Source organism: Apus apus, chromosome 1 (assembly GCF_020740795.1).
Source record: "Apus apus isolate bApuApu2 chromosome 1, bApuApu2.pri.cur, whole genome shotgun sequence".
In the NCBI taxonomy this organism is placed as follows: Eukaryota; Metazoa; Chordata; class Aves; order Apodiformes; family Apodidae; genus Apus; species Apus apus.
In genome coordinates, this window is record NC_067282.1 from 80,491,060 (window position 1) to 80,512,755 (window position 21,696).

The 21,696-nt window shown below is 39.6% G+C and overlaps 1 protein-coding gene across 1 annotated transcript in view; it reads right to left on the reverse strand.

Annotated features, from left to right (window-relative positions):
- GABRR3 (gamma-aminobutyric acid type A receptor subunit rho3) overlaps positions 1 to 20,205 on the reverse strand; it is a 33,733-nt gene extending 13,528 nt beyond the window's left edge. Inside the window, exons 1-3 of the mRNA XM_051628597.1 lie at positions 20,078 to 20,205; positions 12,311 to 12,423; positions 1,347 to 1,414 (exon numbers count right to left, since the gene is read on the reverse strand). Coding sequence (XP_051484557.1) covers positions 1,347 to 1,414; positions 12,311 to 12,423; positions 20,078 to 20,205 — 309 coding nt within the window. The remainder of the gene's footprint in view (positions 1 to 1,346; positions 1,415 to 12,310; positions 12,424 to 20,077) is intronic.
- Between the last annotated feature and the right edge of the window lie 1,491 nt (positions 20,206 to 21,696).

The window sequence follows — 21,696 nt, forward strand, 5'->3', positions numbered from 1 at the left end:
AGGATCAATTTCTTCTCTGGACATCATCTGGAGGATCCTCAATGAGAGGAATCAAACACCACTCATTTAATTTAAATATAGATTGGAACTATCTCCAGTTCCAACTGGAACTATCTCTGGAGATACTGGCTGTGTAAATGGAAAGGAGTTTCCTTTGGAAATCTTCACAAGTTTTTCCAAGAATTGGCTGTGGTTCCTTTGCAAAGGGATTGAGTTTTTCATTAGCATTAGATCAACTTATAAAATCCATTAATCTGTACATTTTGTACAAGTGTTGCACAGGGGTTTTAGATTATTGCATTTATTAATGAAATGCATCATAAAGAAACAATACCATTAATTTCATGAGAGTAAACAATTATATTTTACAATCTATTTTTTTAATATGAACGACAATTGTTGCAAATATTTTATCATCCTAATTAGAGAAATAACATGACTGAAAATATACATGTGGAAAGAGATGGAGAGAATGCTGCAAATCCAGTTTGAGCTTCAGGGCAGCTTGTCTGCTCTGTGCTCACCTATATAACTTCTGCATTATTATGCAGACATCATTTACCTCAGTAGAGCAGTAACTTCTGATAAGACTACTGGAAAGATACTTAGGTCTTCTCCTGTAATATGATTTTATGGCCTTGTAATATGATTTTATTATTTGGGTAGGCTTGCAAAGGAATGCAGGGGTTTGTACTGGCAGATCCCGTTGCAAACTCAACACCTACAACTAGATCTATGCTTACTTGAACAGATATTGTAAATGAGATCTCTTTGCAAAGTTAACATGCCCTGCTATGGCGTGTTGCTATTCCAGGACAGACCAACTTGGCACTAATTTCTGGGTGGCATTATTAGTGACAGTTTCAGCTGAGGAATGAAGAGCCTGCATTCCAGCACTTCAGGTCCTTGATTGCAGTGAGGGCGTCTCCTTCCTAGGACCATTCCTGGAACTGATTTTTCTATTTCCATTTGTTTTGACTACAGGTCCACCCATGCCAGAAACAATGGGAATACTCAGCTCTGCATAAGCAAAGGAAGCAAAGGACACAAAGCATCATCATCTGATGTGCAGGGCACTAAGAGCTCATGTGGTAGCCCTTGGGGCTTAGTGGGTGGTTGGTGTTTCCAGATCAGATCACTATCCACTCTGATCTGTTCCTCTAGCCCAGGGAGAAATTCAACATGTGCTCTTATGTAGCACTTACTGGTTTAAACGAGAATGACTTCTGTGCTTCAAGGCAAAGTTATGCTCTTTAAGGGTATTACTCTGTATCGTCCAGCTGAATGTTTCAGAGACCCTGAACTTTGGCTGAAATTCTACATTCCAGTTCCATTTACCAACTTACCATGTCAACTTCAGATATGCTGTCAATGCTTTCTACCTGCACATCAATGCCCACAGGTATTGGCGACCCTTCAATGTAACAGAATGAAAGAGTGATGAGGAGTGTAAACCTGTATTTTTAAAGGGAAGACTGTGTATCAGCAACACACAGAGAGCACCCCATCCCAGTATTTACTATGGTTTGTCCACCATAGCACACTGAATGAGAAAGTCCATGGTGGCAAAGTAAAACCCAATGCTAAACAGTTGCAAAAAAATAAGTACAAAATCTTCAGTGATCTTTTTGCAGCCAGACTAGTTGCTACAAGCATTGCAGCTTGGACAGCAGTGACAGCCTCCTTGTGGTGCCAAAGCTAATGACCTGCTTGGAGTGCTATTTAGAACTGTCATAGGGAAAAGCTGAGTGAATGTATAAATACATCAAAGATTGCAAAGCTTACTTACTAGTTACAGTGCTTATTCCCACATTTGTAAGCCGAATACCTGCTATGCCTCCTAAATACCTTTAGTTACTCAACTATTTGAAGCTTGGCATAGATATTTGTGACAAAAAAAAAGACTGTTTGCTCACTGCCTCACAAGGGAAAAGCTGTACATATGTTCTGTAATGCGGCGCTGTGTTTTACTGAGTATGTCATTATTATCGAGTCCAATATAGACCAAACTGCACGAGGTAACTTTATTTTATATACTACCCCACTATTTCATGCCACTGAAAAAGGCTGGGATTTTATAACACAATGGGATCTGAATAAACAAATTTTAAAACTATATTTACATTTTTACAATAAAGTGAATAAAAAATAAATTGAAAATTACAGGAGAATATAAAATAATTTCCAGTCTCTTCAGTGTAAAGTATCTAGAATTAAGTATCTAGTTCTGGATGGGTTATGTGCCTGTGTAATTTTCAGGAAAAAAAGTCATTCCACCAAAGCAACAGCCTAATCACTTCCTTACAGGGGAGGGAGAGAAAGAGGATTTGTGCATACATGTGTTTACAACCCACCTCCCCCCACCAAGGAATGTTCTGCATTTGACATGAAAATTTATAGTAATTTCTATACATGGGATTCCGATTACATTTGTTAAAAATAGTCAGTTAAAAAATTTTAAAGAACAAATTCAAAATAATGTGGTAGAAAACATGAGTACAGGAATTCTAAATAGTGGGACACAGCAGTAACTTTTTTAACTTGTCTTTCTCTTTTTCTTCTCTTTTTCTTTTCAGAATAACAGTATAGTCATGGTTGGAAAGGACCTCTGAGATCACTTACTTCAACCAGCACAAGAAAACAAACAAAAAACCACACACAGCAGACAATACACCACCCAAAAAAACCACAACCCACACAACACAGCCCCAAACAAACATGAGCACAACACACACACTACCAAATAACACCCACAAAAAAACCCCCTACAATCTTGGCCACTTGAGCATGCCCTGAAGTGCCACATCTACATGTTTCTTGAATACATCCAAGAATGGTGACTCCATCACCTCCCTGGGCAGCCTGTTCCAGTGCCTGATCACTCTTCCGGTATAGAAATTCTTCCTAATGTCCAATCTAAACCTCCCCTGCTGCAACTTCAGGCCGTTTCCTCTGGTCCTGCCATTATTTACTTGGGAGAAGAGGCCAGCTCCCACCTCCCTACAGCCTCCTTTCAGGTAGTTATAGTGGACAATGAGGTCTCCCCTCAGCCCGCTCTTCTCCAAACTAAACATCCCTAGTTCCCTCAGCTGTTCCTCATATGACTTGTTCTCTAGACCCTTCACCAGCTTGGTAGCTCTCCTCTGGACACGCTCCAGCACCTCAGTGTACTTCCTGTAGTGCGGGGCCCAGAACTGAACACAGTACTTGAGGTGTGATCTACCATTGCCAAGTACAAGGGCATGATCACTTCCCTGCTCCTGCTGGTCACGCTGTTCCTGATGCAGGCCAGGATGCTGATTGCCTTCTTGGCCACTTGGGAACACTGCTGGCTCATATTTATCTGTTGAGCAGCACCCCCAGGTCCTTTCCTGCTGGTCATCTTTCCAGCCACTCTTCCCCAAGCCTGTAGTGTTGCCTGGGGTTGTTGTGACCAAAATGTAGGACCTGGCACTTGGCCTTATTGAACCTCATACCACTGGCCTCAGCCCATCAATCCAGCCTGTCTAGATCCCTCTGCAGAGCCTTCCTATCCTCAAGCAGATCGACACTCCCACCCAATTTGGTGTCATCTGCAAACTTACTAAGGTTGCACTCAATCCCCTCATCCAGATCATTGATAAAGATGTTGAACAAGACTGGCCCCAAAACTGAGCCCTGAGAGACACCACTAGTGACCAGCTGCCAACTGGATTTGACCCCATTTACCACAACTCTCTGGGTACAGCCATCCAGCCAGTTTTTTACCCAGTGAGGAGTACACTTGTCTATGTCATGATTCACCAGCTTTTCCAGGAGAATGTGGTGGGAGACGATGTCAAAGGCCTTACCAAAGTCAAGGTAGACAATGTCCACAGCCTTCCTCTCATCCAAAAGGCAATGTCAAGCCAAAATAGTCCAGAAATATCACTCTCCTGATAACCAGACACAATATTGTATTTCTTCTTGGAATTATCCTTAAAATAGCAGCACTCAAGGATTACACAGCTGCCTCCAGATCTTACCAGTAAAGATCTTAAACTATTTTTGAGGTATTTTAAAATCTGGCTCTGTAATCTCTTTATTTGACTTGTATTTTTTGATGGAGAATTTGACCCTGCACAGAACAGATTAAGATGTATTATGCATGGGAAAGCAAGGTAAAATGTGTTCAGAGTTAGCAGGGCACACAGGAGCATGTTTCAGCACTGACATGAGCTGTGCTGTCCAGCTTAGAAATCCTGTCTCCCTCTCAGAGGAATGTACTTCTCAGTCTTGCTGGCCAGAGCTCAAAACAGAATTCAGGATCTCAGACAAAGGTCAGTCAATTAGCTTATTAGTAAAAGTCATGAACTAAACTACACTCAGTTAAAATAAACTAAATAATAATTAAATAAATGAAAATAAACTAATAAACTAAACTAAACTAAAATTATTAGTTTAGTAGTAATCCTTCCAGTACATGAAGGGGCCTTCAGAGTAGCTGGTGAGGGACTGTTTACAAGGGTGTGTAGTGACAGGACAAGGGGCAGTGTTCTTAAACTAGAGCACGGTAGATTTAGATTAGACATTAGGAAGAAGTTCTTTAAAATGAGGGGGGTGAAACACTAGAACAGGTTGCCCAGAGATATGGTGGAAGCCCCATCCCTTCAAACATTCAAGGTCAGGCTTGACCAGGCTTTGAGCAACCTGATCTGGTCAAAAAGGTCCCTGTGCCCTGCATGGGGGGCTGGGCTAGAGGATCTTACAGGAGCCTTCCAACCCTACACATTCTATGATTCTCTGAGTCTGTGATAAAACACTAGACATCACTCGGGAAAATGCTGCTTCTTTTGGAGAGTAGAGGCAGCAGGACACACCTGCCCTAGAGGCTGATGCACAAGAATATTAATGTATATATCTAGCCAGGCTTCTTCACACAAACCAGTAATATTTTTGATGTCTCTCCTAAACCACCTTTGGCCTCTTCCTATCTTTGTTTCAACCACACCATACAAGTAGTTTACTTTATGCTAAATGCCTGCATGTATGAAGTGGTGGTATAAAAATGCCTGCTTGTAACTGAAGTGGAGTCATCCTGTTGGTATTCCACTGAAATCTAAGCTATCTTGTAAACTAAATGCAGCTTTTGTCTAAGTAGAAGTCAGTGTAGGATTTATACATGATGTGAACATTCACAAGTGGCATTCACACATCTTTTAAATGCAAACTCTGCAGAAACACCACGAGATGACATGGCAGTCACTGCTCTCCCCTTGTCCCACCAGCACAGTCCCCTCCTCAAAGCAAGGCTCTGGTTGGTCCTGCACAACTCATCCTTGGTGAAGCTGTGCTAGGTGTTCAGTGATGTCACCTTTTTGTAGAATCATAGAATAGTTTGGGTTGGAAGGGACCCTCAGGATCATCTAGTTCCACCCCGTGTGCATGGACAGGAACAGCTCCCACTACACCAGGTTGCTCAAAGCCCCATCCAACCTGCCCTTGAACACTTCCAGTGATGCGGCCTCCACAGCTGCTGCTTTCCACACACCCCACACACCTCCCGCCTTTGTCTGCCTCCAGTGATCTTCTGGGCAGATGTCTGAGAAGGGTAAGAACTTCTTCATGGACACCTGCCAGAAGGCTCCAGTTCAGGAGCTGCCTGTGACTCTTCCAACAAAATGGGAGAGCTCTTTCTTGGAACAGGTAAGCAAGAGCTGGCAAAGGCAGAGAGAAGCTTTGTCCTTCATCCAAGCAAAGAGAGCAATGGTGCACCTCAGACTGAACCCAAGACTCCCTTCAGGCCCCAGGGACCTGCCATACATAAAATCACACAGAGGCACTTGTTTCTTTGAAAGGACAGCTTGCACGAAGTTGGGAACTGTTCTAAAACCAAGTCAGCAGGGACTCTGAATAGCATAACAGAGATCAAGAGCTGTGGCCAGGAGAAATTCAGTGGTTGATTCTAAAGTGAATTAAATAAAAATGGAACTGTTACAATAAAACTTGTTGCTGATTTAGACAGAAATGCTAGAATTGTGAAACAGATTCCTTAAAAAGAGATTCCTGTTCTCTAGCTGGTGAAAGGCTAAAGATCATACTCATGCTGCTTAATGAGAAAATACTGTTCAGTCTAGCGTTCACCACAGACAATTATTAAACTACATCCCCTGAACCCAGCCCTGACCTATTATTGACAGATCATGGCAGCAGATAATATTTTCTTCCTCTTCTGATTCTACTTTGGCAACAAATGTGAGTAGATGAAAAACACGCTAAAAGCTGCACATGCATGCAACCCTGGTCACCTCAATCTGCTGTTCACTTTTCTAATCTGATGCATTCTTACATTTTTGTCACTAACATCACCACCCTCATAAGATGCCTATTGGCCTTTCTCTGGTCTAGTCTTTTAGGCTTTGCAGTTTTCTGGAAATATTTATTTCTATGATTAAAAAACAACTCCACCAGGAGCAGTAATAATTATCTATTTGGAACAGGTTGCTGAGAACTGTAATTTCTTCATCACTTTGATTTGTTTTACCACAATTGGATGTTTGTAAAAAATAGCATTCCAGTGAGCATTGGAAAGGATCTTAAACCAGCCAGAATAGTGATTTGTCTGTCCCTATGTCTGCACCACAGCTTCCCTAGTATATTGAGAATTTCAATCTCTGGCTGACCATCAGGTAAAAACATCAAATTCACTTTGAAAAAAACCTAACCATAGCAAAGCTGTGTTTTTTATTTCTCAATATGACAAAACTGGGGATGGCAGAGAAGATTTTGTTATTAAATTAAGCAGCTTCAATTGTTTCTGGAGCGTTGCTACAGTGATTTTCACAGTCAAAACCCCACAGATTTTCAAGATAATTACTCCTGAGCAGAAAAATTAGAATTGTTTTCAGATGTGTTTACCTACACACAAGCCATTTCCAGCCTTTAATTTTAAAAGTTTAAACTTAACAAAATAATTCCATGATGAGCACAGGTTTTTTTTAATAGATAGTACGACAGACCAATTCCACAATACCCCTTTTAGAAGGGATATTATGTAAAAAGGACATCCTTATAACATTTTAGGATTAGTTTCTACAGTAATAATGACTGGTTTAGTGAATTCCAAAGTATTTTTGCAACAGTCAGACCTTTGAACACATAGCAGATTGCACCTGAAATTCCATAAGATAGATGTTGAATTTAGAAAAAACAGCCACTGTATCCCGGTTAGCTTTGTAACAATGTATTCTGGAAAAAAGCTAGGTTTCCCAAAAGCTCCCAGTCAGAAACCAGAGGAGGATTAAGGTCTACAGGAGTCTTTTATTCTAAAAAGCTTGTGGGCCTGTGGAGGAAGAGAACCAGACAGAAATGTAAACAAGCCCCAGGGAAGTGAAGCTATGCTGATGTATTTACTTTCTTCTGGCCATGAGTGAAATGGGAGAATTACTGGCAATGTTGTGTTTGTGTTTTGTTGTTTTTTTTTATTGTTACTGTTTTGTTTGGTTTTTACTTATGTAAGAAATGAAGGTGAATTGGTATTAGCACTAGCCAACTGTTAGAATGGAAGATTTACCAATGCAGGAGCAAAAAAATCCAGGAGAAGGTGCCTATTAGAGGTCTTGCAAATTGCCAAAATATTTTCCTTCTGTTCTGGACCCCAGCTATTCCCTCCAGTAGCACATGACAAAAAGCCATTCCACTTTCATTAGAGTGAGCTTTCTCCACCACAGTAAGAGGAAATTTCTGAACTTTCAGGGAGAGTTGTGATGCAGAAAACAGCTTGTTGGCAAAGAATTATTAAAATTGAAGCATTTTTGAAGATTTATTGTGCCCTGTTTTCTTTCCTTTTTCATTGCCTTTTACTTTCAGATGAATTTAAATGTTACTAATTTAGTTTAAGGAGGGAAGAAGCATAAGAGGAAGGGAACTAATGGGATCTCTGATCCTTTGAAAATCTGGGGTTTAATTTAATTTTAATTTTAATTAAATTTAATTCTAATTTAAGATTATGCTCAATTGCAGATTGGGATGCAAACTGCCTAGAAAGACTATTACCTCTTGACCAGCTAAATGCTACTGAGTTATTTTCCATAATTTCTAGTACTTGCTAATGTCATTATCCTCTATATTGGTTGACAAAGCAGAGATAGATAACCAAGTTAAAACTTCTTTAGCTAACACACTGTTAGCATAGGAAGTGACAGGTCCTTAAGACACAATCTAACAGAAAAAAGTTGTCATCCTTCTATACATATATACACAGTGAGGACTTGCATGCACATGTGGCTCTGTGATCTTTAGACTGCAAAATAGTTCAGAGAGTGCATCGAAGGGTTTTACTGTTAGGAAAACCAAGGCACAGAGGAATAAAAGAATAGCCTCCTCTGTACACTAGTTGAAGTGGGTTTTTTTAACAGCAATGTTAATTTTTAGTATGTGGAGATAGAACTAAGGAAGCAAGAGTTCACACCCATGACTTCTGCCAGTATTTTGAAATAAGATAGTTCAGCAAATAATAGGTTATAGATAAATAGATGTATAACAGAAAAGCAAGCAACTTTTAAAGATTTCTAAGGATTCACTCTAACACCTCTCTCAATGCACACTAAGGCAGCCTGCATTGTGGCTCTCAGATCTGAGTCACTGAAAGTCTGTGTTCACTGTCTGATATTGGCCCATGCTTACCCTTTTTCACTGATTTTAAAACATGGGGATGATCAGTCCAAGAAGTGCTGGTGATGTAATTTAGCTTCTTGCTTTTTCTCTAGTCCAAACTTAAGTTACCTTCTCACAGGTGACCAGTTTAGCAAGCTATTGAAAAATTAGTTTAAGTACTTTAGGTCATAGTAGTACAAAGATATGTAAGTCAGGAAAGGATCTGGCTCTGAGTCTACTACCAGTTTTTTGCTCCCTTTGGCAGGACCTATGCAGAGAGACAGCCTTACCAGAACTGGCAAGCATTATTTTACCATTGCAGGACCCCTAACATACCCATCTGCTAGCCTTTATTAATGCTTCTGGAAGCAGCAAGGACTAAACATAATCCCAATCATGTTCATTGATGCAGCTGGCAAAGCTGTCTGAGCAAAGGAAACATCCATGCTCCTAGTCCAATGTCTAGTGCAATTACACAAATCACTATGCTGGAACACCTCTGTTTGCTTCAGAAGAGGTCCGTCTGCTGGAGACTTCCAAACAAAATAGGACCATGACATTACATAGAAGGCAACAACAAACAAACAAACAAACAAAAAATACAGGAAAGGAAAAAAAACCCTACCCAAACAACAACCCAAGAGCCTGGCTTAGAGAATAAGTGTAACAAGGTAAGTTTCATTTTTAAAAGAATGTTTAGGTGGATTGAATTATTGGTTTGCTTCATTCAACCTCACTGTATAACGAACAGCAGATGAAGTGGTCTTTCTACAGCAAAAAATGTAGAAATGGTTTGCTGGCACCTTGCTGGTTTTGCTTCATTTTAACACAGTATGCTTCAATCTCTAACCTGTTAATAAATGGACAATGTCAGGACTACATTTTAAAATTACGTCAGAGTCAAATACTGATTGTGCAGCTGGGATGGCATTGCAATAACAGAAGACTGCCAAAATACACTCACATAAATGACAGCAGAGTGTGTCCATTTGGTCAAAAAAAAAGATCTCCTACCTCCACAGAGTGATTATATACTTTAATGAAAAAGCAACCAGCCATGTGAGCAATCATGATTACTTTCAGTAGCACTGCAGCTGGTAGCACCAGTAGCCAACAGTTCCACATTCATTTCCCCCATTTTTTTTTTTCCTGTGCATGTTTGCTCAGTTTACAGATCAAATCCAGCATGTGCTGTCTCTGCTTTTGCTTTGTTACTTCATTATAAATACTAAAGTCTCTGGATCCTGTAGTCTGCCTCATTTACTTTGCAGGTAAAGGGCTAAATGAAATCAAACAAGCCAGATTCAGATTTAGGCGTTCCCTGAATTTAGGGATTTCTAGCAGTTTCAAAACAGTGTGAATTATCCAGCAGCTTTTTCTCCAAAATTGGTGCAAAGGATGATTGATGTTCTCAAAGAAAGCTGCAGAATGGAGCTAGATTAACAAAATCCATCACTGCAACTCCCTTTCCTCATTGTCCCTCTTCTAAAGGTAAAGAACAATTTTAAAATACTTGGTTTTCACCCAGATGATTTGACCTGGTTCCTTTTTACTCACATCAGTATTCTGAATTGATGCATTGTGCTGAGATGAATAAATCATACGCTATGACATGTGACAGATACAAGCCCTTCATGAGTCACAGTACTAAAATGCTTCATTAGATTTTATAAAAACAAAACCAAAATTTCACCTGCTTTAAATACATAAAGCCAGTGTTGCAAATCTTTATGCAATTCAGGGCTGTGTTATGACTGCTGTGGTAAGGACTGTAGGAATGGTGTCTCTAATTTAATCTTCTCTTCTAGTTAAGTTTTCTTCTGCTGGACACTTAATCAGCATTCTTCAGAGAAACGCATACTCTGTCTCTGCTGTCATGCAATCATTCTGGATCTGTTATTCAGATTCATGTTTCAGTTGGTGAGTTTTGTGCTCTGATGAGGTCATGCTTGTGTACTAACTCTCTGCTGCTGCCTTCTCAAACTACTTTTTGTGTAAAAGAAACCACTCTTTACTACTGTAACATTACTATAATCAATGGTCATATAAACCATGGAGTGTAAGTTTAGGATTGCAATTTGCTTCACTGAGACTTTTTTCACAGTGTGCTGTAAAAATGTTAATGGATCAATGTTTTAGTCTCAGAGAGATTCACACATAAGTATTCCACATAGTAAGAGAGAGACTTTGGAAGTGTGTGAACTATTGGTTGTGACTGAAGAAAGTGCCTCCCACGCCGCTAAGGCATGTGGATGATAGAAGAGAAGCAAAGCTGATGCACTCTTCTGCTGAAAGCTATTTCTGGAAGACATAAGTACAGCTGAAATCATACTCATGGCAATGTGACTATCGAGAGGCCTACGCAATGAAGTCAGTGGAAAAACTACAGCTGGCCTGAATAGGAATTGAATGGGCTCTAACTAGTCATCTAAAAAAAAAAAAAGGACAAGATTTGCTGGGGGTAAAAAATCCTCACTGCCTATGGAGAATTACAACTGCCAGATCACAGGGTATATTCTGAAAGCTGCTTTTATGGACATCATAAGTATTGCTTTCTGGGATGATCCAGTGATAGAGAACATCCCAAAAGGGTTGTTTGCTTTCATGGAAGTGCTGCTTCCTTTCTGAGATTACACTCTCAAGCAAGTAGCAACAAGAAAATATCCAGACTAACAAATACTAAATTAGACGGGTATTAGGAAAGAGGTATAACAACTTTTGCTGCCAAGAAACAGATGTATCTCAACTATTGTTCAAAATCAGGAGAGATTTTTTTCTCTCTGACAAGGCAGAATTTCTTGGGTAACAAGAAATTTTCTTGTTTCTTTTCTTGGTCCATTCACATTCTCCCAGTGCATACAGAGAGGCGTCTCTTACCCCAGGCCTCCCTCCTGGCATGCTTGCCAGGCCTCAGATCGCAGCAGCTGGTGGCAACAAGAATAGCTCCACAGACTTCAGCTGGCCTCTGAGATTTGTGTTTGTTTACACAGCTGATTATTGGTCCTCATATATTCTATTCTGGCTTCATAATCCAGAGCAGTTCAGTCTATTTTCATGAATCATGAACACGGAACTGGTGACGCAAAAGCTCAGACAAAGGTTATTACTGGGGCAGCATTCTCATTTTACCTTTCATGAAGGAGAGTCAAAATTGAATCCAAACTGTGAACATCCCATTGAATATTCCCTTTATCCACATGCAATTTAGTTAAATGAAGAAATAATCATCCTAGTGCTCAACAACATAGGAATGACATGGCAATAAACTGAAGGTCTGTGGGTATTTTTTTAATTTTGTACAGAGCAAACAGATTTAGGAATTGATGGTTAATTTCAATCTCTCAACACAAATTCAGCAAGTAATTTGCTAATTGCAAAAGACTATGCAATTTACAGGGAAACCATAATCACTGTTATCAAATAATCCTATTCAAATAATATTTTTTAAATTAGTTCTTAAAAGGAGACCATTTGAACAATTCCTCCTATTGCTATGTTAAAAAAAAAAAAAAAGTCCCTTTTCTTCAAGCATTTCTGTATTTCTTCTTTCTTTTTTTTTTCTGGAGCACAATGCTAAAGGTAAGGTGCAATTAAGTCTGTCATTTGACTTTAAGTGATGCTGCTGGACAAAGTTTAAGTAAACTTCCAGAGAGAGGATAAACTATTAACCAGCACAGCACAAGCACATGTTGCTTACCTCCAAATCCAGGTCTCAATGCAAAGTCATGGTCCTCTATGTGAAGAAGCTGATCAGATTTAAGTGGCCGTACTTTGGTGCTGTCAAGTTTCCTCATTTTAATTTCTCGTTTGCTATATATGAAAAGAAATACGTAAGAAACTTTTTTTTTCCCTTTTTTTTTCTTTTGCTGCCTGACATCCACAGTCCTAGTTAAATGAAGCAGGGACCCAAGAACCCTGAATCTGGTACAATAAAGGAAACTGTGCTAACAAAGCTGCAGAAAGATGTATTGGAAAAGGTAGGGAAATCAGGTATGAGGGTGTCCAGGCCCATGAGGAACACAAATTAGACATAAAAAGTTCCTGGAAGAACATCTATCTATTCTTCTTCTCTCCTCAGAGATTGTATCTATCATTATAGAAGAGATTATAGCTGCTTGAAAAAAATGTTATTATTCACATAACTACTTACAACTCAGACTTGGAAATAACATCATATATCCACGGTCTTAAACCGCTTCATACATTATACGTGTTACACAGACATTTATACTTTTTATTGTATTTTTTTTTCCCTAGGAGCTCAAATGAGTCAGTAATTTTTCAGAAGGACTGGGAAACTGATGGTCCTATATCCAGGGACTTGTTTTTTTAAATGCTCTTAAGCATAAGTCAGATTTGGCCACTTTACTGATTAGCTCACCCTCTTACTTGCTCCTCAGACATGCATAATTTTATTGCATTGAGAGCCCTATCTCTACATTTTTCCCCATGCCCCTGGTAAAGGAGAAGCCACCATCCCAGCATTCACACACCATTCAAGGAGTCACACACACATCACTTGAGACTGTATCTGTTAGGACCAAGAGTCCCTTCGCAGCAGATAGCTCCAGTGAGACAATGGGTGGCCCTTTCAGTTCCTTGCTCACACACACACATCTGAGCCTCTGAGTAACACCAAGACAGCACAGATGAACCAGTGCCGTAAGCAGGACACCATGAACTCTACTTCTCTGGTGACCGTTGCTAACTTTTGTCTCTTCACAGAATGCACTGCACAACATACCAAACTACACTGGGAAATTCACATGCTAGGACTGGAACTGAGCTCTCCACATGGAAATCTCATGTGCTGAGCCTGCATTTAAAATGAACTGCAGATGCCCATAAACAGAAACCATGGCACAGATAGCGGAGGGATTTGGTACAAGCCCATATCACAAAGGCATTGGATTAAAACACAAACAAGACCTACAGCATATATGGCAGTTTGGGGTCACAGGCTTTCAAAAGAATCCATCACAATATTTGGTTCTGCTATAAGGATAATACTATGGTGTCTCTTTCAGTTTCCAACCCTTGTTGCATGTCCTGCTTTAAGCGGCTGGCCCCAGGCACTTGCTATACCTTAGCTGAAGAACTATGCCTGGCTTTGGGCCCCCATTTCAAGAAAGGCATGGGAAGGCTGTAAGAACCAGTGAAGTTTAATTTAGAGGAAGAAGACAGAGGGAATACATCACAGTCTTCATAACACATAATGAGCTTTTACAGGCCAGAAGGGGACAACTGTCAGCCAACAACTGTCTGCCACAAACAACTCTCAGCTGCGAACTCTTACCCCCACCAACTTCCCTCCAGATGCTCCTACACTGCTGATGTTCTTTTGGGACAACCCTATGCAGATTGGCAGAAGGCAAACATCACTGTACCAGTGCTCACAGATGCCTGGCACCATGCTGGTTCTCCCTGCTGCCCAGTGACATGCTGATTCTCCCGTGCACCACTCCAGTCTTCCCTGCTGTGCAGTACCATGCTGCTAGTCCTCCGGGCAGCAGGGCAGCCCTCTGCTCCCCAGCTTCCCAAGCAAAACCTCCCTGTAATTCTCCCCACCTGCCTTCCATCCTGAGAGGAGGATTTGGTAGCAGGCAGTTGTCCCAGACCCTTCATAGGATCCTTTGCTCCATGTCCTCTCCTCAGTAGGATAAGCAGCTGCAACGAGGCAGATCTGTGGTACACATGAGGAAACCCTTTCTCATGGTGAGAATAGTGAAACATGGGAACAGATTGCCTGGGCAGGTTTTGAGACTCCTTTAACTTGGGCTGTTTAAGTATAGGTTAAACATATATCTGTAGGAATTACTTAAATACAGGAGCTTTGCCACAGGCAAGGGAGTCTCCCTAAATAGAATTTCTTTCATGCCTTCTGTGATTCTGTAGGACTTCACAGTCAGCAACTCTAATGATTACTTTAAATTGAATGACATAAAACTCATCAGAAGTTTTACCCTGTAGTCAAACACTACTTAAGACTAGGTGTGGAACACCTTAGGATAAGATACGCACCTGTATTTATTTATTTATTTATTTATTCAATCCCTGCTTTTTTTTTTTTTTAATAAAGAAGCCAAATAAATTACTTTTTAAAATGTTACAGAAATGCTGAGGTGGCATTTGGCTAATCAGAGCCACTGAGCTTGAACAAATTAATTTACCTGAATATTCTTTAATGTCTCTGGCAGTGTTGTCTTAACCAAACTATCAGGGCAATCAAAACACCCATTAGGCATTTCAAATACAAATTCTAATTTTCTAAGTTTGAAAATTATGGGGATGCTAAAATGAAATCCCATGCTTCAGAGAATTAAAATCACTACAGAGCAAGCCTGAATCAGAGGCAGTAGAGCTGAACACGTGCAATGCTCTGCAATAGGTATACGAGGAAATTCTGCTGCTTGGGAACCAATATGAGAGAAAATGATTAATTATGTTCAGAATGCCATGGCCCAGCTAATACAGTTTAGAAATATTAGGTTATTTGTCATTGGATGTGCCAGGGAAAATACCTGTGTGTTGCTCTGATGATTTCACAGGAAGAAGGATAAAACCATGATACGGCTATTACAGCTTCTTACTAGAAGTGAGTATGTGACTGAGAAATACTTGCCTTATTCACAAGAGGCAAAACACAAGCTACCAAAGCAGGATTTATTTTTCTTAATGATCCACTAAGAAAAGGTAGGGGATTTTTATATTCCTTCTGTTTTTACTGGATGAGGACAAAACAAACAGAAATGCTGCCTATATGAAAAGTATCTTTTATGGTCACTGACTTGAACGGCCTCTTCAAGTTCATGTTATATAAACAAATGGTGGAGTATCTATAATTATTTCTAGCTGCTATCAAAAGTGGAGATCTCGCAGGGGTCAGAATATCACTTCCATTACAAACATGCTGCATCTTTTCTTCAGTACCTTCCTTTGGCAAAATATATTTTTTTTATTGTAAACAAAAATAGGTTTACATGGAGAGGTACATACATTTATACTCATGGTACTTGGAATTGATTCAATGGAGACTGATAACATTGCATGTGTAAAGGTACCAAAACTTAGAAAAATTCCATAAAATTTTCTAAAATAATTAAGAAGTAATACACTTCTACTTTGCATTTTTTTCTACTCCTTGACTGTTTCCCCCACCCAAGACTAGTGTTCTCCAGTAGGCATTCCTTTAACATCAGCATCTGGACTCCAGATGTTGCTCCTTGGCTCAGAGCTGCAGCATAAATTGTCCTCACTGCAACATTAAAGTAGTTTAACTGATGACTCAAAGGGAATCACATGTATGTTTGTTTACTCCCCAAAAATTCTAGACCCATATCTAACTATTGATCAGCACCACAGCACTGAGAAATCATCAGCAGATGTTTTCTTCAGTGCTCCTTCACGTGGCACCAATTCAATAAAAAGAGCTGAAGAGACAAATCTAACTAGCTTAGGTTTCCAAAAAGCTTCCTGAGGTCAGTCAAGATATACTTTTCATTTCACAGCAAAGACAGAGCTTGTATTTCAGTGTCCTGGCACCCTGGTCTCTTTGTCATGTAGCTTTAGCAAGCGCACCATATTCTAGGAGTCTAAATACAATAATTGATCCTGCATATTAATTGTATGGCATGTCAGGCTATGGTTTTGAGGGGAAAAGCCCACACGCATCTAAGGAAAGGAAATACCTCTTTGCCTTCCTGGGGTAGTAGTAATAAAGGGAAATGTAACACATGGCTTGGTATTGCTGCAGAACTGGGTTAATGGTAAATGTGAGTTAGTCTCAGTGAAGCAGATGCTCAAGAAACTACTACTTCCAGTTAGAACAGCTCTGCTTTACACAGCTGTGTTCCAGGCAACATTTTACATTATGCAAATGGAATCGTAATCTATAATTAAATTCCAACAGAGGTCATAAAAAGCCCTTGAAGTATTTCAGATCACATAGGGAAGAGACCCCTACTGGTACTTCTACAGGAAGTTAATGGAAGCACTAGCTCTTTGGATGAAAAAAGTGAGACATACTCTGGACACTTCACTACCCAATACTGCTTCATGGACTTGTGGCTCAATGTCTTGGTATCCGACAGAGCTCAGAGTCACAGACTACAAAACCAAAGCAACTAGTTCAGAATTCTTTAATGATGGACAAATATGTTGCACTCTTTTAAGGACAAATTAGGCTGCTCCTACCTAACCTTCAATACCTAATATTGAGAGAAATATCAAAGGAATGCTCAAGGGTAGTTGAATCACTTTTCATTAAAGCATTTAACCACATAATGCTATCAGTGTAGTTCCATAACCAGCGGCATTCATGGGATTGATGTGGTTAGCATCCCATCTGGTTGTCTTTATCTTTGCAGGTTATCAGAAGTTTACACTGGCTCAAGGAGAAATTGGACAAGTTAATGGAAACGAAATCCAATGAAGATCACTAAATCTGCATAAATTACATCCAAATCAGGAAGTCTCTGAAGGAAATCTGGTGACTGGATGGATATAGGGGGGAGTATTAGGAGGAAATATCCTGAAAGTTTGCCCTGTCCTTATACTTCCAAACTTACAAATTTGCTTACAGTCTCTGTTGGAAATAGGTCACTATAGTACATGAACCTTGGGTAAAATCCTACATGGCTGGTTTTCTGTTTCAATGACCTGCCTAAGTAACAAAGTGAGTCCTTGATAGGAGCACCTCTGGGTATTCAGGGAGATATAAACACATTTCCAGCACATCACAATAGATTTTGAAAAACCTGGAACTCATGTCTCAGGAAGGATAGTTAGGAAAGGTTTTGTTTTCTGTTACACTAATTTAGTACCCAAGGTACCAAACTTCCTTTATTGCTGCAGTATGGGGGTAGTGAGGAAAAAAAATCTCATCACATTCCAAATGAAACTAGGTGAATTCATTAAAAGAATACTTTGGAGGACCCTAGCTTTAATGGCCATAAAATACTTTCCAGTGCTATGTACTGAGATACTCTAGCTACTACTAAATGAAAAGTACACAAAAAGAAGAAGTTACAGAAATCTTATTCCCAGGAGAGTCTGTGGAGTTATACAGCTGCGTGATCCCTGAAACTTTTAACATATATGTCACATTTTGAAACTCAAATAAATGCAAGCTTTAAATTTGAAGTTTTCTCACTCATAAAAATGCATTTCCAAATGTTCAGTAGCATCAGCAACATGTATTGTCAAAAGGCCTAATATTTTGACAGTCAAATGTTTTGTTCTTTGCTGTAGGAAATGCACCATGAGAATAATCTCTTTCTCATGTACTTTTGGTTAATGCTTTAAAATCTGCTTTACAAGAGAATGCAGACAAATAGCTTTGGAGGGAGAATTGGGTTACTCCATTAAAATAGTGGAACTTGTAGGTTAAGTAACATTTTCACATGGGATTCTTTTTAAAAGGCCACCCATTTAACCAAGGCCATCTGTCAGCTGTGTCCCTAGTAACCCTAGTGCTGGCTGAAAGGTTTTGTCCCAGAAAGAAAAAGAGGCTGGTAGAAAGTCAGGCCCTGTTACAATGTCCTGGACGATAATGCTGCCTTTAGAAACAAAACCAGAGAATCAAAGAGAAATTAAGTGTATTTGGATCCCTTCCATAGAAAAGCTGATTTGCAGTTGTGAAGTTTTTGGATCTTCTGCGGCTCAGATTCTGCAGCCTTCTTTCTATTTCTAAATCACTAGGGCCTAGGAAGACATGGAAGGCACTGACTTGTGTAGAGAAACTGCTACACCAGTCAGTGTCAGCTAAGAATGTGGTCCTGACTGTCACACAGGACTGTCGTATGGGTCCATTTGTTGGTATTAGTTAAGATCTGTGAAGATGGAGAGGACACTGTGCCAGTATTGTTTCTGCTGTTCTGTGGCAAGAGTTCAGCAAAGGATGTCCAGCAGGATGCCATAAAATATGCTGTCTCCTGCCACCAGGCTTCTCTTCTACTTTGTGAATTTTTAAACCAGAGATGGAGAGACTTCTCTCAGCTCTTTTGGACTGGGATAAATGCAAACAACAGTAGTGTATGTTTCCTTTTTGCCACTGACAGAAGTGTATCAGTTAAATTTCAATATAGGCCTTTCTTACCACTACCACAATAAGAAGATATTTTGTTCTTTTTCAGTTTCAGTCTTCGCTCCTTCCTGAGACTAGCAAAGCATCAGATTAGACCTTATTTTGATATTAGGGCTAGTTCTGTTTATTTTATTATTAGAAATAATTGTGCACTAGCACTCACTCCAAAACTGTCTATTATTCTGAAACAGTCTGTTGAATAGACATTCTTTTAATGAGCTTTTGGCTTATACCAAACTTAAGTCTATGATCTTGAATCAAAATCCAGAAGTACCGAGTGATACAGCAGCTCTGGGCACCGCCATTGTGTCACCGAAATATGTTCCGTTGCCTTGCATTGCATTGCTTAAATGTTATTTTATCAAGACAGGTGGGGATTCAGAGATATGTCACTGCTGGATTATCACATAAGGAGGAATATAGAAGATAAACAGCTCTATACCTGCTACAAAGCATTTAACTTTGAAAACAGCTTAAGAGAAGTCTCAATATGTTACTTTTCCTCAATATGTGATATCATATGAGTAAACTATGAGCCCCCTTGCCCATTTCAATAGGGGGCCAACTACACCAAAAAAAGAGTAAGTTTAGTCCCTTCTCCTTCCTTCAATTTAGCTACTTATTACAGTTTCTTCTACCTCCCCAAAAAAAGGAGATTTTGCTTGTATTACCACTGGCAGTCATTGGTCTGTTTCAATATTATTAAATTCATCTGGAAACACATTCAGAGACCTCACATGGCAGATGTGAAATTGCATGTGTGAGGAAGAAAAATCAGCAGTTTGCACATAAACTTATATGTAAAAACCTTTGTATCATTATTCATTTTAAACCAGCTACTTGATTGGAAGGACTAGGAATGGATACAATCTTCAGTGTCTGAAAGCATAAGTATATTTCAGAAAGGGAACACACTGTGTCATCACTACAATTCACTTTATTTAGTGCCATAAATTGTCTTCTGTATCTTGATAGGGCAACTACTGTCCTGTTTAGGTAGTGGAAGTTACTTTATAACATTAGCAGAGAACTGTGGAAGGCATTTCTGCTACTTGTAATGGGAATGAGAGGACAAGAATATTTGCTACATGACAATAGCTGTCCAGTACCACAATAGTAGTCTGGCATCCCACAGGTTAAAAGAGCTATGTGTGGGTGTGTGTACATACTTTCAAAGATATGAAGCATTCATGAAATCACAATATGAAATATCTTGTTATGAAAAACTAGTTAATAGTTCACCATTTCTATTTTTGGAATATCTTATGCATACCATAAATTCAGAAACCGGCAAAACAGGATTGTGAACAAAAAGGGAGCATTGAAAGGTTGCTGACAGCATAAAGTTTATCAACTGAACACAGAGAGCATATTGCTTACCTGTTACTGTTTCTTAAGAAAGAGAATTGTCGTCGATGATGAAAATGCTGATGCTGACTTTGAGAACTGTGTAGCACTGCTGTTGGCCACAGGCAGGTGAGGAACAGAAGCTTCATGACCAGGACCATCTCTTCCAAAAGAGAAATGTAACTGATCAGCCAATCCACCTTGCTGACTTTTTATTTTTAGTGTTTAGAAACAGCATAATATACAAAAGATGCACACAAAACAAGGAATCACTGAAGAGAGAAGACAGGGGCATCCCAGTTCTGATGTCCTTGTCAAGTTCACTTCATATTTTGGCAAATCATAAAAAGTCCTTCAGCTCTACATCCCTGCAGCATCTGCTCTCAAACCAGAAGCACTTTGCTTTTAGAAATGCAGTAAACAGAGCAATTTGTTTAGCCAGGCTGCAGTCTGATCCATTGCTTCCACTCTCTCAGCATAGGCGCATATATGAATTCTTCATCACCCGCTCGGTAACCTCTTCAACATAGCCTGTGCATGCAAAGTGATGTCAAACATTTAATCCCCCTTAAATCCTACACAAAAACATACAAAAATCTGCTTTAATGACTAAGGTCTCTAAATTAATCTTGCTTTCTATATATGTGTGTTTCTGCTCAAAATAATTTTCTGTACAGATCAAGCTCTTTCATTAACTGGCTACATTGTATTGACTTCCCAACCATTAACAAAATTTCTGTTTCCATGATCTGAAGTAGCAAGCATTTTGTCTGTAGATATGGAATTACTTTTGGAAAGCACAACATCATGAAACAAGTCTGAACTAAAATGAAGTCTTTTTTCAATATTCCTCAAAAACATTAGGAAATACCAACAATCTTTCTTTTCTCTCTTTTTTTTTTTCTTTTTTTTTTTCTTTTTTTTTTCTAATCTCTGTAGCTATCTATTTAATTTAGTCTAAATTTATAAGGTATGTGCATGTCTAAAGATCCAGTATCCTTCTACCACCCCGAATTTTATCCGTATTTAATTTAGCCTTCCTTGCCTGTTCAATAGCAGACTGAATTGCAAACCATTTTATTAACAAAATGTTGCTTAAGCAATAACTTGAACATGCCTGCTTCTTCTGTGAAAGGTGATAAAATAGCCAGGCTTTTTACAGTGATGTTCAGTGATAGGACAAGGGGCAATGGGTGCAAACTGGAACACAGGAGGTTCCATGTAAACATCAGAAAGAATTTCTTTACTGTGAGAGTGACAGAGCCCTGGGACAGGCTGCCCAGAGAGGCTGTGGAGTCTCCTTCTCTGGAGACATTCAAAACCCGCCTGGACACGTTCCTGTGTGATGTGCTCTGGGTGACTCTGCTCTGGCAGGGGGGTCCTGGATGATCTTTCGAGGTCCCTTCCAACCCCTAGGATTCTGTGTGATTCTGTGTGTGTGAAAATTTCCTGTGGGCTTAAAGCCGGGCAATACTGGACACACCTTCTGAGCTTGCACAGCTAAAATTATCCTCTGTAACCCATCAGCAAATTCAGTAATTATCAAAATCAACAGCTCATGTTTGTTTTTCTTTATCTAGATATGAGTTTGAAAGTTAAAGAAATGGAAATACCCACCCCCTATCTAAGAGATGTAGCAGTACTTCAGGTCT